This window comes from Myotis yumanensis, unplaced genomic scaffold (genome assembly GCF_028538775.1).
Source record: "Myotis yumanensis isolate MYYU_CA2020_CCGP unplaced genomic scaffold, mMyoYum1.0.hap1 SCAF_1, whole genome shotgun sequence".
NCBI lineage: Eukaryota > Metazoa > Chordata > Mammalia > Chiroptera > Vespertilionidae > Myotis > Myotis yumanensis.
Window position 1 is genome coordinate 116,193,730 of NW_027223752.1, and position 15,841 is coordinate 116,209,570.

Below are 15,841 nucleotides of genomic sequence, written 5' to 3' on the forward strand. Positions count from 1 at the left end.
TGAAGTTATAAAAGGTCTAAGTACTATATTGTCAACCTGGAAGGAATATAATATGGGATGTCAACTTGCAATTAAAAAAAATTTAAAAAATTTTTTTCAATGAAAAAAACAAACCCTAAAATAATAATAATTTTTGTAGGGGCTTAATAAACCTTAAATTATCTTTTAAAAACAGTTATTTATTATTTTTACCCTGTATGTTGATCTCTGAATTCCTCATCTACATAACTGAACTGCTATTCCTCATATGAAATATTAACACTGCTGTGTTATCAGGTGGGTAGAATTTCTCATCCACATAACTGAACTGCTATGCCTCATATAAAATATTAACACTGCTATGGTGTCAGGTGGGTATTAGACTTATCGGGAGGACCACTTTGTAAGTTATATAAATGTCTAACCACTTAGCTGTATACATGAAACTAATATAATATTGAATGTCAACTATAATTTAAATTTTTTTAATTTAAAAATTAAATAATTCTCAGCAAATGATTGAACTATTAAATTTTCTATTCTGATGGCTTTTAATGAATAAAAATTATGGTGATAATATCTCAAAATTTCTTTTTCATAATTCTATTGTTTCAAGTTGTTCTTAATAAATACTTCCACAAAATATTTAAAAATAAAGAAATATTGACACTTCTAAGACAATTAACATAGTGGGTTAAAATCACATGCTTTGGAAACAGGAAACACGGAGTCTGAATTCTTTCTTCTCACTTATTATTTTTGTGTTCCTGAGTAAGCCATTGAACCTCTCTGTTTTAGTTTCACTTATCTATAAAATGGGTATAATAATATTTGCTTCATAGGGCCACTGTAAGAAATTTGCCAAAGTAAATACTTAATAAATAGTAGCTATCATGTCATAATTATTACATTATTATAAGAAAAGTTCAGAGAAGTTACCATTCAGTCAAACATTTACCATTCCTATCATATGCAAGAAATATGTAAGCACTAGGAATACAAAGAAAAAAGGACAGTTAAGAGAACTCAAAATATATCTTATGTTGAATTCATACTTTAAAGTTCATTTCAAGTACAAACTTCACATTCTATTTTGTAATTTCCAAGTAGGGAAATTATTTTAAGTTCCTCCTATCAAAATTAAAGAATGATTTATTTTCCCTTTGAAATGAAAAAATAAGTTGTCAGGTTCAACCAAATTAGGGCATATTTGAAAAATCCCTGGGATCTGGGAAACATAGTAAAACTTTAATTTGAAAGCAACATGCAATTAACATCACATTTCAAAATTATTCTCAAATTAAAATGGATTATATTCAGACATAAAATACATTAAATGGACCAATCTGCTATTATGACCATCTTTTTTAGAAGGGCTGGGCTAACAGATGTGAGGAATTAAAATGAAGTTCAAGTTTGTATTTCATTTTCTCATTCCCCTTAAATGGCAGATGGTTTAAATATTAACCCTATTAGTAAAACATTTGCATATTTATTATGATACTGATTGCCTTACCTCATTCATTTTAGTAATTTTATTAATTTTACTCATGGCTGCCCATTTCATTCTTCTTAACTTTTGCCTCTCAAACTGTGGTCCTAGGATCAACAGCATCAGCATCACTTGGAAGCTGGTAAGAACTACAGAATTTTAGTTCCCATACTGAGTCAGAATTTGCATTAAAAAAGAGTCCCCAAGTGATTTATATAAGCCTTGAAATCTGAATAACATAGTTCTAAAATTTAGAATCTAAACTGTTGATTTTTCTTACAGTGTTACAAAAAGTTTGTTTGCTTCCAAATTGTGGTTAATTTATGTCCAGATAGTAACTTTTAACAAGAATAATTCAATTCAGACAACTAAGTTATATTATTCTATATAGAATGTTATGTCACAGACTTCTTGTTGTACTATTCATTTTTTCTCTTGATTCAACATCTTTGCCTTAGCATATGACCATTATGATGAAAGTCTTCTCTGTAATTGAACAACTAAAATACCAGGAGATCAGATTCTCCACATAATTTTGGAAAAAATGAAAAAACTCAAAATAGGTTCAACTTGAAAGTTCCCTAGTGAAAAAAAAAAAAAAAAAAAAAAGACCAGACTGACTCTATACTCCAAAATAATAATTTGTTGTTGTTGTTGTTAATCCTCACTCAAGGATATTTTTTCCATTGCTTTTCAGAGAGAGAGTGGAAGGGAGGGAGGTCAATGCTCCAACCACTGGACCACACTGGCCAGGACCAAAATAATACATTTTTATACTTCACCTAGCATTTTTTACTAAGAGTGGCACATTTTTAAAATAAGAAATTCACATGGAACTTCAGTGCAGTTCTTTAGAAGGCTCACCTTTTATTATTATTATTATTGCAAAATAGAACAAATCTTATTTTCTCGTTCATTTTTCAAAAAAATAAAAAATAACAGATCCAAGCTGAAACTGATCACAGCAGGTAAGATGGTTCAGCACAGACTCAAAAGAAGGTACAAATGTTCACTTTTCAAAAGCACTACAAAAGCCAACCTCATCTATTTTCATTGCAGCCATGGCTTTATGCTGAACATTTGAAAACTTGAAAAGTGCTGCTCTGTATAAGTAATTATGAAGAGCTTTGCAAAAAGAAGAGGAAAGATGTAATGACAATCAACTCCTTCAAAAGGTCAAATGCCCATGGCCTCTGGGTTACAGGATAAGAATCTAAGAATTACTGCTGGATCTGAGACAATGTACCCAAACCAGATGTTTCAGGAGAGTAGGTTTAGAAGGTGTTAAGAGCAGGTATCAAGGAATCTGTTGGGTAGTCTCAAAAATTAAATATGCCCTTAAACATCCCCAGGTTGGTTTGTTTTTAGATATATAGGTTGTCCCAAAAATGTATACACATACTTTGAACAATTATAAAGGCAGTGTTTATTAAAATACATTGCATTTGTAAAGTTGCACTATCAGCTGTTAAGGTGTGTAGATATTTTTTTGGGACACCCTGTATACGATCTTTTTATAGGTCAGTTATTCTTGCATTTAACTCTTTATTCACCTCATTTTGCATTTGCAGCCTATATAATTTTTCAGGGTACAGCATTCCACAAGAGTACAACTAGGTATTTAATGCCTTTTTTATGGTGCTAGATATATTGATTTTTAAGCTTTAAGTAGTGTCTCTAGTTCTAATATTCTAGAATTTGGTGAACAATTAAGCCCCCTCTCTACTCACATTCATAGCAAAGTCTCTCAGAACTATGCACAATGGCTCCACTTCCTCACCTACCAGTCACTCGTCAGCCCACCCCATTTGGCTCCCACTCCATTCACTCTATTAAAATGTCTCTTGGTAAAGACCATAAGGACCTTCGTGCTACTAAATCCAATGGACATGCTGTAGTTATCATTTTCCCTTACTCTGCAACATCTTTCAACAAAGTTAATTGTTCTCTCCCTCTTAAAGTAACTCTCCTGGGTGCCTCCCAACTCTGTCCCTTGTCAAATTTTAGGGACTCTGTACCCTCTATCTAACCTACAAATGCTACCTTGGGGCTTGGTCCTGGAATCTCAGATAATCTCATAACTATAAACATCCCCTTCATGCTGATGACACACTTCCATGCCGACACCACTTTTACATCTCCAGATCAGATCTTTCTTCTGAGTCAAGTACAGTACACCCAACTACCTATTCAACATCTCCACCTGGATGCTTTGTAAACATATTTAAACTCAACTCATTAAAAACTGAAGTCTTGGATTATTCCCTCACTGTTCGTCTCCCAACATGTTTCTCATCCCCAAACCATCTACCCAGTTGCTCCTGCTAGAAACCCAGAAGTCCTTCACTCTCACCACTCTATCCAATCAATCTCCAATCTTGTCCTTTTTGCCTCCAAAAGATAGCTTTTGTGTGCTCAGTTTCCCACCTCAACTGCCATCTTCCCCTCTCACCCCCACTCTCCAGACTAAGTCATTATCACCTACCACATCGCAATAGCATGCTAAGTGATCTTTCTGAATCTACTCATACTCCCTTCCAATTTCGCCTCCATACTTCAGCCAGAGTGATCTCCCAAAGGTGAAAATACTCCTACTTAAAACCCTTCAGTGGCTTCCTATTGGTTTTAGGACAATGTTCATAAGGCACCTATGTACCTCTCCAGACAACCTCATCTCATGTTATCATTCCCCTTGTTCTCCATAAGCACTAGCCCTACTCTTTTTCTATGTACATTACACATGCTAAGGTTTCTCCAGATGCAGGGTCTTTGCACATGTTGTGTCCTCTACCTGGAATATTTGTTTTGTTTTACTCTTCTTCTACCCACTGCTGTCCAAATCACAACAACACACACACACACACACACACACACACACCCCAAAACCCCAGGGGCCACATGCAATAATCAAACTAGACCAAAAGGAACTGACTGCCTAGTAACCCATAGTGTTAAAACATAACACTAAGGCAAAAAAAAATTATAGTAATAATAACAGCAAACCCTTATATAACTTTATACTAGGCACTCTTTTTGGATGATTTATATATTTAAATATACTCGATACAACAATCTGAAGTAGGTATTATTATAATCTTTTTTTAAAATAAAGTAACTAAGGTACAGAGAGGATAAGTAACTTCACGAAGGTCACAGGTATTCAGCGGCAATGCTAGGATTCAAATTGTCCTGTGTGAAGGCTTGGCTGTCCAAAACTTGGACTATCCAAACCTCCCTTCCACATGAGGGATGTGGAATTGGTTTACATAATTATACTGCTATTTAGATAAGTACTAATTCTCCACTAGACTAAAAACATAAATGAGGATAGAGATCATTTATATCTTGTCCACTGATATGTCCCAATCTCCTGAATAATATCTAACACATAATTGATGCTCAAAGATATCTCTGAATATGTTATTTGAGAACGTATTGGGTTCCAATCATGCCTTATACTACTATCTATCAATTTTCTTTGTTAGCTGTCTGCTAACCATTTCTGCCAATCCCTCGGTGTCCCCTCCTCCTGTCTACGTGGGACCGTCTGTAAGGTATGGCGGCGGCCCAGTCTTCCCTCCATCCCCGCGGGGGAGAGCCTCGCAGCCTTTCCTGCCCTCAGGCCTCACCTTCCACGTGGGGGAAGAGGCCACCCCAGCTTCCAGGCCAGCTCCAGATGGCTCTCCTGTGCCCAGGGGCATGAACCGGCCATACCGCTGCAGAGGCCACTGTGCCGCGTCTCCGCCTGGCAGCCCGAGGCCCGCCTGCTTTTTTCCCGCCTCCGCCATGTCCGGCCTCCTGGAACGCACAGCCAGCGGGCGTCTGCCAATCACGCAGCGATCAATCAGGAAGTGAGGTGGTTAGGGCCCGCCCTCCCCTCGAGCGCAAGCCAATGGGCGGGCCCTGAAGACTCCTGCTGGGGCTTGGGGGGGCGGGGCGAGGGGGGTTGTGGGTGTGGTTCTGGCCCTTGGGGGCTGGTCCTCTTGGAGGGCAAGGAGATGGTGACTTCCAACGTGAAGTGGGCCTGGGCCGCCATAAATGATAGTTGATTCGACCTTTGCAGCATTCAGGCCCTCCCCTTCCCTCAGGACACATTTCCGGAAATGGGCCAACGCCCTGTAATTGTACGCTGGACGAGGCCGCTCTCTCCGACTGCTGAAACCCGCGTGCTCTCCTTCCGCAGGCAATCTTTCAGATGTTAACGGCCCTGTCCACCTCTAACCCACCACAACTCAGCCTCAAGTAGGGTCATTTCCTCACCATCCTGCAGCCCCCTAGATCTACTGCCTTCAGACCGCCAAGTTCTTTCCAAAAGAGAACTTTTGGATGGCATGCTGCCGTCAATAAAAGGTGTGTCTCAAACAGCAGGTCAACTAAATGGCAGGTCTGGGAGATTTGTAGTCGACAGGGCACTTCTACATCTGTTATTTCTGGAGATGAAATAAAGAAGCAAAACAGATTATTTACCCTATTGAACAGATGGAGATAAAATAAGGCCCTGAGAGAAGAAGCAGTTTGTCCAAGGTTACACAGCCAGAGTAGGAGTGTAAACTCCACAATCTCTCCATGTATCCACTCCACTTGCAAAGAATTTAGTCTGTCAAATCCAGTCTGTCAATCAGAAGCAATGTATACCGAAAGTGGGGGCTATATTAACCATACTCATAAAATAAAGTTATAATGCAAACATTTTTTAAAACTACACATGTCAAAGGGTATTAAATGCACAGACAATGGTCGGAGAGGTGGTATTTACTCTACACAGCACTGACTAAATATGTACAGTGTGTAGCTATGCTAGTCCCCCATAGTGGTTATGGAAATGGGTAAGGCATGCGTCTAGTCTTTTAGAACCTTGGGATCTAATTAGGAAGGCAGAGAGAGATTCATGATACCTGACACTGGCATGTGAAAAGTATACACCATGTGCTCAAAGGATTCAGATGAAGTAAACAGCTATGAATGGGAATGGCAGTGACATTTCAGTCCTAACTTGAAGGGTGACAAAAAGTTTCCCAAGGGAAGATGGAAAAAACTGGTTTTCCATATCAAGAGTAAGTTGAGAAGCAAAAATTGCAGGGATGAGGATAGTGACATACAGCCAGAAGGCAAGGTTTTGGGGAGATGAGGCCACAAAGTTGAACTGGGCAGAAGAGCACTGAACAGCAGCTAAGAAGAGTGAACTTTGTAGGTGGTGAGGGGCAGTGACTATCATAATGGTTGTCCAGGCAGGTTAATCTTTCAGGGATATATAGAATAAATTGCTCCTGAAATTTATTTATCCAAGGCAAGGGATATTTGTCACTTATCTTTCCATTAGTCCAGTAGAGCTTGAAGGGGTCAGATTTCAGAAACTGCTGAAGGTCCTTACATGACACAGCAGTAGTGCGTTTAATATAGTAGTAAATGGTCAGAAACTTGGTTTCAAGCCCAGTTCCACCACTTGCCAGCTGTGTGACCTTGGGGAAATCACTTAACCTCTCTGTAAAATAGGATCAGTAAATACATACCTACAGGGTCATAGGGAGGTTAAAATAAAATCATTTGTGGGAAAATACTTGGTAAGTTACAAAGCAGCACACATGTTGGTACTTTCCTTTTGCGGGGTTAAAATTACTTCCTGTGGCTCCCTATAGGCAGGAGGATGGAAATGGGAGTCTGACATTTGGTCTCAGAGGCTCTCACCTTCCATGTTGCCAGACACCCGTCACAAAAGCAGATGGTGCTCACAGTTGGGAGCCTATCAGTGCCCAAGGACACCTAGGGCATTGCTGGGTTCCCACCTTCAAGCTCCCATCCTAGACAATACACCTGTGCTCAAGCTTCTGGGGCAACCAGCATTTGCCAAGAACAGACCATGTCTGCAAAGAGAGATAGAAAGTCACAGTTTATAACAGAGGCTCTTTAAAAACCTATGATATTAACAAATGTGACTTGAGCATTCAAGAGGTCCTACAAACTGTACTAGGTGCTGGGGATATAGTAGAGAATAAAGCATATGTGGCTTCTAACCTTCTGAAGCTTATAATCTAGTTGAAAGGCAGAAAATGAAGCAAATTACTTCATATTTTAATTGCTGTTGTGTTTTCTTTTTTTTGAAGACAAATCTGCAATATATATATTAGGGTATAATTTTATACAATAAAAAAACACAGATTTTACATGTTCAATTAGGTGAGATTTGACATCTATATACACTCATGGAACCACCATCCCAAACGAGATACAGAATATTTTTTAAAAGCTCCAAATTCCCTTAGGAGTTCCTCCTTCCAGTCAATTTCCAACTCCCACGGGCAATCACTGATCTGATTTTTTTAAAATTGTTTTATTGCTTAAAGTATTACAAAGAGTATTACATATGTCTCCTTTTTTTCCCACCCTTAACAATCCCCCGGCCTCCCCTAACCCCCAATGTCTTATGTCCATTGGTTATGCTTATATGCATGCATACAAGTCCTTTGGTTGATCTCTTACCACCACACCTCCCGCCCCTCAACCCTCCCCGGCTTTCCTACTGTAGTTTGTCAGTCTGTTTGAGGCAGCTCTGCCTCTGTATCTATTTTTGTTCATAAGTTTATAATGGTCTTTATTATCCATGAGTGAGTGAGATCATGTGGTGTTTTTCCTTCATTGACCGGCTTATTTCACTTAGCATAATGCAGGTCACCTCCCTCACCTGCAGTAGATTCCCAAAACCCAGGCCCTCCTAACCAGCAACCACTTTCTTCTCCAGCCCCTGAGAGCCCAAATCCCGAGAACACAAGTTCCAATACAACCTTTCCCCCACCTAACACATGTTTTGGGGCCATCCAAAGACCACTTTCCTCAACAACTTCTATTCCCTCACCCATTCTACCCCTAAGAGAGGTAGCAGGAACTGAGGGCATAGTCTGAGTCCATGACCCATTTTCTTTCTTTTTTTTTTTAAATTGTTTAAAGTATTACAAATAGTAGTACATATGTCTCCTTTTTTTCCCATTGACCTTCCCCCCCAGCCTCCCCTACCCCCCGGCACATGCCCTCACCCTACCCCCCCCCCACCCCCAGTGTCTTGTGTCCATTGGTTATGCTTATATGCATGCATACAAGTCCTTCAGTTGATCTCTTACCCCCTCCCCGCCAGCATTTCCAAGCCTTCCCGCTGTAATTTGACAATCTGTTCAATGCTTCTCTGCCTCTGTATCTATCTTTTTGTTCATCAGGTTATCATGTTCTTTATCATCTATAAATGAGTGAGGTCATGTGGTATTTTTCTTTCACTGCCTGGCTTATTTCACTTAGCATAATGCTCTCCAGTTCCATCCATGCTGCTGCAAATGGTAAGAATTCCTTCTTTTTTATAGCAGTGTAGTATTTCATTGTGTAGGTATACCATAGTTTTCTAATCCACTCATCTGCTGATGGGCATTTAGGCTGTTTCCAAATCTTAGCTATTGTAAATTGTGCTGCTATGAACATAAGGGTGCATATATCCTTTCTGATTGGTGTTTCTGGTTTCTTGGGATATATTCCTAGAAGTGGTATTACTGGGTCAAATGGCAGTTCCATTTTTTAATTTTTGAGGAAACTCCATACTGTTTTCCACAATGGCTGCACCAGTCTGCATTTCCACCAGCAGTGAAGGAGGGTTCCTTTTTCTCTGCATCCTCTCCAGCACTTGTCATTTGTTGATTTGTTGATGATAGCCATTCTGACAGGTGTGAGGTGGTACCTCATAGTTGTTTTGATTTGCATCTCTCAGATGATTAGTGACTTTGAGCATGTTTTCATATGCCTCTTGGCTTTCTGAATGTCCTCTTTCGAAAAGTGTCTATTTAGGTCCTTTGCCTATTTTTTGATTGGATTGTTTATCTTCCTTTTGTTAAGTTGTATGAGTTCCCTGTAAATGTTGGAGATTAAACCCTTATCAGAGATAACATTGGCAAATATGTTCTCCCATGCAGTGGGCTTTCTTGTTGTTTTGTTGATGGCTTCTCTTGCTGTGCAGAAGCTTTTTATTTTGATGTAATCCCATTTGTTTATTTTCTCCTTAGTCTCTCTTGCCCTAAGATCTGTGTCTGTAAAGATATTGCTATGACATATGTCTGCAATTTTGCTGCGATGGAGTCTTATAGGATTTTTATGGTTTTATATTATTTGGCTACAACCCTGCAAACTAATGTCTATTTCCTTCTACCAGGCCATTTGTCATAATTTTTTGTCATTCTAGCTTTTGCCCCAATAATACTAAAATTTATAACACAGTTTGTCACCACCAGGTTACAAGCCCTACTTGTACTCAGAAAATACCACCCCTAGACACCATCACAACCTCCTTTTGTGCCCAGGCCTCATCATCCCTCGGACAGAGAGCAAAGATTTTTAGCTCTCAAGAAAAATGTTACCCCCTTTCAGCAGGAAGCAGTTAAAAAAAGAGACCCTGCATCCCTCTTCTCTGAAAGAATTCAGTGCCAAAAGTCCTTGAGGAGGGAAATGTTAGACAGACCCTTAGAATGTTAGACCCCCAGAAACTCACCAGGGCAGAAAGGTCCAGATACCTAGCAAGGCACAAAACTGGAAAAGCAAGAACCTTGCCCCCAGGGTAACTTTTCCTCCCCTAGCATATGACTAGTCAAGCATTTTAGACTCCCTAACCTTTTCCTCCCTAAAGATAACATCTAAGCCTCAGTTGTATTTCAGCTCCAGACCCAGAAAAGCAGCAAAACCAGACAAGTGACGATGTGGCTGCCTCAGGACCAGCTTTTACCTCCTAAGTCACTCAACAGGTTTCCTCAGCCTTGGGTATCACATACAAACTCCACCCAGCAACTTAATCAAACACTAACATGTGCTAGGGATTTTTCTCTATATCCCTTCTTAGCAGGAGACAGAGTTCTATTCAAAACAGGATGATCAATTGGATAGGAACCTGCACTCTAGTCTATCTCTTACTTAAAGTAGACATAGTCCCCCAGTAATCAGTCTTTACCTGTCCCCATAACCCATAATATCTGACACAAAAGGGCAGTCCTGATAATCCCTCTCCTCACAACCCTTGGTATCTCAGCAGGTGTCGGGATTGGTATAGGGGCTTACCCACTGCTCTATCATATTTTTCAACTCCTGTCTAAGGACCTACTACAAAACCTAGATGACATTGCCAAAAGTTTAGTTCAAATTCAGGATCAGATAGATTCACTATCGGTTGTTACCCTCCAAAATTGGAGAAGATTAGGCCTCCTAACTGCAGAGAAAGGGGAGTTTATGCCTCTTTCTGGAAGAAGAATGTTGTTTTTTATGTCAATCGGTCTGGCCTAGTCAGAGATACTGCCCAAAAAGTAACAGAAAGGGCCACAAATATTAGAGAGCATCAATCAAATTCATGGGACTACTGGCTAAAGAATATAAATTGATATACCTGACTACTTTCCTTCATAGGACTATTAACATTCCTATTTCTTATCCTCATATTTGGCCCATATATTCTGTGCCATTTTTCATCTTTCCTTCAGGACCACTTTCGGGCCTTCACCAACCAGTCTCTTGGGGAAATCACGCTGCTGCAATACCTCACTCCAACCATGAGGAATCTATACAGTGTTCCAGCTGGCTACAATCCCAGTCCATCCCCTATGATCTCAATGTCCCCTCTGAGACAGAAAAAAATAACCTCCATCCCTGTTCCATAAAACAAAAAGGCTGGAATGTTAGGTCTGATCAAATAATTGAATCAGTATGCCCTATCCTGGGAAACTGACTTTTAGATCATTTCGCAACCGACATTCCCCTTTGCTTAGACCATATTCCAATGGCTAAGACGAGTAACTTTACCCTCAAGACTTATCCAGGATCCAGACCCACCCAGAGAATTTCCCACTGTAAAAGCCCGCCTAGAGTCCTTTAAAATTTCTGCCTCCCCATCCCTGGGCTGATGCCATTTTGGGCAGCCCATCTGGTTTGCAGGTTATCTAATACATTTATAATCCCATACCACCTTTGGCCTCCTGTGTTCCTCACTCAATGATCCTAACAATAGATTTATTAGTTCATGTAAATGTAGGGTTACAGAAGCCTAACACTGTATTTCCCCTAGGAACAATAGTTTGGTATTTATTCAGTGCTCAATTTAAACAATAAATTTTCAATATAATAACCAAGAGAGTTCATACTCCCAGACACTCACTAAAATAATTACTGAGAGATATGTATATATAACAATAACACAGAAATGTGTTTAAAGTGTAGAGAAATTTAATTATTGAGAGCAAAATATATTATTTGTTTTAATAAAAATGTGAAATAGAAACTCTAAAGAAATGTAATAAGATGGAAGATGAGAAGTGTTCAAAGAGGAATAAAATCATGACAATGTCTGAAGGTAGGATTGAAATACTTAATAACAGTTTTATTGGAAAAGTGAGGAGTTAAGTGGGCATGTGTTCAAAAATTAAAGGAACTACTGAAGAATGGAAGTACAATCTATATATTTCAAATGTGTAGAAAAAAAGAAGATTGGGATAAATAAAAATCTATCAACAGAAGGAAAGAATAAAGCAAAAGTGGTGAACAGAAAGTTGCATAAGCTGGTACTAAAACTTCAAATACATACATATTCAAAAATATAAATAGATTATACTCAGCTATTATAAAACAAATAATAAGATTGGATTTTTAAAACCTAGCTATATGCTATAAAATGAGAGTTATAAAGCTATCAAACAGAAGAACATAATACTAAAATACATTTAAATTATCAGATGAAAACACCATGCATATAGTATACATACATATCCCCCAAAAAGTAATCACAAATTATAAAGTGAAACATCAATATAGTGAAATGTTGAAGTATTAAAAACAAAGGAATAACTTAAAAGATCAAATGTATTGTCATATCTGTTATGCCCAGATTTCAAGATCCCCAAGAAACCACATCAGGGAGCCAGCCAATCCGATGCAAAAGCATAAGAATCTGTATTTCAAGCTAGCTTGAGCTCCCCATCCACCAGACACCGACACAATGGCAAGCCAAGTGGCTGAGAGACAGAACCCCGCATAGAGACGGGTTTTAAAGGGGGGGTTGGAGTAAGGGGAGGAGAAAGGACTGTGCTCTGCCAATTGGCCAGGAGCAAGTCGATGTCTTGTTCCTGGGTGTGGCTAGCAGAGTCTTAGACTTCCGGGAAGAAGCTCCTTGCCAAGCACGTGGCCAAGGTAAGATGGAGGACGTAGCCCTTACCCTGGGGCAAGGTGGAGGGCCTAGCCCTCGCCTTTTCAATATCTATATATTTAAAAAGCCAGTGACTGGAACGCTGTAATGACTGGAACGACCAGTCGCTATGACACCCACTGCGGCAAGCGAACCAGCCTATCAGGGGTGGGCCCAGCCGGCCAACCCCCTGAGGCCCCTGTAATGACTGGAACGACCAGTAGCTATGACACCCACTGCGGCAAGCGAACCAGCCCATCAGGGGTGGGGCCAGCCGGCCAACCCCCTGAGGCCCCTCGCCCTGGCTGGCCCCACCCCCGATTGGCCCACCCCACCCCAATTGGCCCATAGCCCTTCCCTCCAGCCAGCGCTGCCCCTGATCACCCCCCTATCCCAATAGGGGGCTGGGATGGCCAGCCAACCTCCCATGGACCCTCCCCACAGCTGGCCTTGCCCTGATGCACCCCCACCACCCCAATCATCCTGTGGCCCCTCCCTCCAGCCAGCTCCATCACTGATCAGCCCTCTCACACCAATCAGGGGCAGGGCCCCACCCTCAGATGGGCCCTGCCCCCAATTGCCCCCCGACACCAATCGGGGGTGGGGCCAGCTGGCCAACCTCCCATGGCAACCTCCCCCCAGCCACTGGCCCCCGATTGCCCCCTCCCACCCCATTTGGGGGTGGGGCCGTCCAGTCCACTGCCCACAGCCCCTCCCCATGGCAGTCCCTGCCCCCAATCGGTGCCCCCACCGCAATTGGGAGTGGGGCCTGCCAGTCAATTGCCCATGGCCCCTCCCCCAGGCCAGCCTGACCCTGATCGGGGCGGGCCGGCTGGCCAACCTCCAACTGTCTCCCTCTCCCCCGCCCCTGGACCCCACCCTTGCATGAATTCATGCACTGGGCCTCTAGTTAATATATAAAGATACCAACTCACCGAGAAGAAAAAAAGACTGTGATTACAAAGGAAAGTGGAAGAGAGGTTTCAACGAGTTTCCAAAGGGAAAATATCATGAGAAAATGTAACTGATAAAGTAGGGCAATGGAAACTATAGCCTGGAAAATACTGGCAGGATGAAATAGTCTATAAGAAAGCTGACAACCCCAGCAGAGATGGCATGTACTCCCAGAGGGCAGGAGTACTAGTAAAATGTGGGGCTAAAAACAGATGTATTAATTGAAAGTCTATTAATGGAATACCTTTTTACAACTTACACATGTAAAACACCTAACCACAGGACAGCTTTACCCAGGCAGAGGGTTGTTTCATGGAGAAACAAATTTCCTATTTGATAACCTAAAAATAAACTAAAGCTCATCAGTCCTAAAACTTAAGCCATTATATAACTCCAATCAGCTTTTTAGTGCCTCATTCTTAAATAACAACCAACAATATTATCAGACATTTGAGAAATATCTCCATCATAATAAAGATACTACAAGAAAGGATAATGTAAGCTGCCTGGCCAGTGTTGCCCAGTGATTGAGCGTTGACTGGGTTGAGTGTCCATCAGGGCACATGTCTAGGTTGTGAGCTCGATCTCCAGTAAGGGGCATGCAGGAGGCAGCCAATCGATGATGTTTCTCTCTCATCGATGTTTCTATCTCTCTATCCCTCTCCCTTCCTCTCTCTAAAATCAATTTAAAATATTTTTTAAAAGAAAGGATAAATGACTGGAGAACAGAGATAACATTGAAGAATAAAATATAATTAAAACCTTCAGAGAGACATACAAAATTGTTGTATCTGTAAAACAAGAACAGGTTGCTATGAAAAGAAAAACCACCACAAACAACAACAGCAACTAGAGAAAAGAGAGTACTACAGAAAATAAAAGATATGTTGGGCAAAAGAAATTAGACCACCAACTTACACCATACACAAGAATAAACTCATGGGATTGTTTATTTAGTTTCTCTTTCTGAGAGTTCATTATTGGTGTATAAAAAATGCCATTGATTTCTAGATGTTAAATTTGTATCCTGCTACTTTGCCAAATACATTTATTAAATCTTGTAGTTTTTTGGTGGAGTCTTTAGGATTTTCTATGTACAATATCATGTCATATGCAAATAATGACAGTTTTACTTCATCCTTTCTAATTTGGATGTCTTTTATTTCTTCTTCTTGTCTGATTACTATGGCTAGGACTTCTAGCACTATCTTGAATAAGAGTGGTGAAAGTGAACATCCCTGTCTTGTTCCTATTCTTAAGGGCAACACTTTTAGTTTTTGCCCATTGAGTTTGATCTTGTCTGTGGTTAGACACATATGGCATTTATTATGTGGAGGTATGATCCCTCTATTCCTGTTTTGCTGAGAGTATTTATCATAAATGGGTGCTGGATTTTTTATCAAATGATTTCTCTACATCTATTGATATGGTCAGTGCTTTTTATCCTTCATTTTGTGATATGGTTTATCACATTTAATGCTTTGCAAATATTGTACCAGTCTTGCTTCCCCAGAATAAATCGCACTTCCTCATGTGATATGATCTTTTAAATATTTGCTGGACATGATTTCCTAATATTTTGTTGAGGATTTTAGCATCTATGTTCATCAGGGATATTGGCCTATAACTTTCTTTATGATTAGTGTCTTTGTCCAGTTTTGGAATTAGGATAATGCTGGACTTGTAAAAAGAGCTTGGAAGTCTTCCTTCTTCTTGAATTTTTTGGAGTAGTTTGAGGAGAATAGGTGTTAATTCTTCTTTGAATGTTTGGTCAAACTCACATGTGAAGCCATCTGGCCAGGACTTTAGTTGGCTGAGAGTTTTTTGATTATTGCTTCAATTTCATTAGTTGTTATCTATCTATTCAGGTTTCCTGATTTTTTTCTGGTTGAATTTTGGAAGTTTGTATGTTTCTAGAAAATTGTCCATTTTGCCCAAGTTGTCAAATTTGTTGGCATATAGTTGTTCATAGTATTTTCTTAAAATCCTTTGTATTTCTGTGATATCAGTTGTTACTTTGCCTCTTTCATTTCTGATTTTATTTATTTGGGTCCTCTCTTTTTGTTTACTGGTGAGTCTGGCTAAAGTTTCATCAATCTTGTTTATCTTTTCAAAGAACTAGCTCTTGGTTTCATTTATCTTTTTTTGTGTGTGTGCTTGTTTGTTTTTTGGGGGGTTGCTTGTGTGTTTCTTTGTGATTTTGGTTTTAATATAACCTGTTTTGCATT

The 15,841-nt window shown here is 40.0% G+C and overlaps 1 protein-coding gene across 2 annotated transcripts in view; it reads right to left on the reverse strand.

The window, feature by feature from the left end:
* The window catches only part of REC114 (REC114 meiotic recombination protein), a 186,362-nt gene extending 181,103 nt beyond the window's left edge, over positions 1-5,259 (reverse strand). For both annotated transcript variants that reach the window (XM_070430686.1, XM_070430675.1), the window contains exon 1: positions 5,101-5,259. In XM_070430686.1, the coding sequence (XP_070286787.1) occupies positions 5,101-5,259 (159 nt within the window). The remainder of the gene's footprint in view (positions 1-5,100) is intronic.
* Between the last annotated feature and the right edge of the window lie 10,582 nt (positions 5,260-15,841).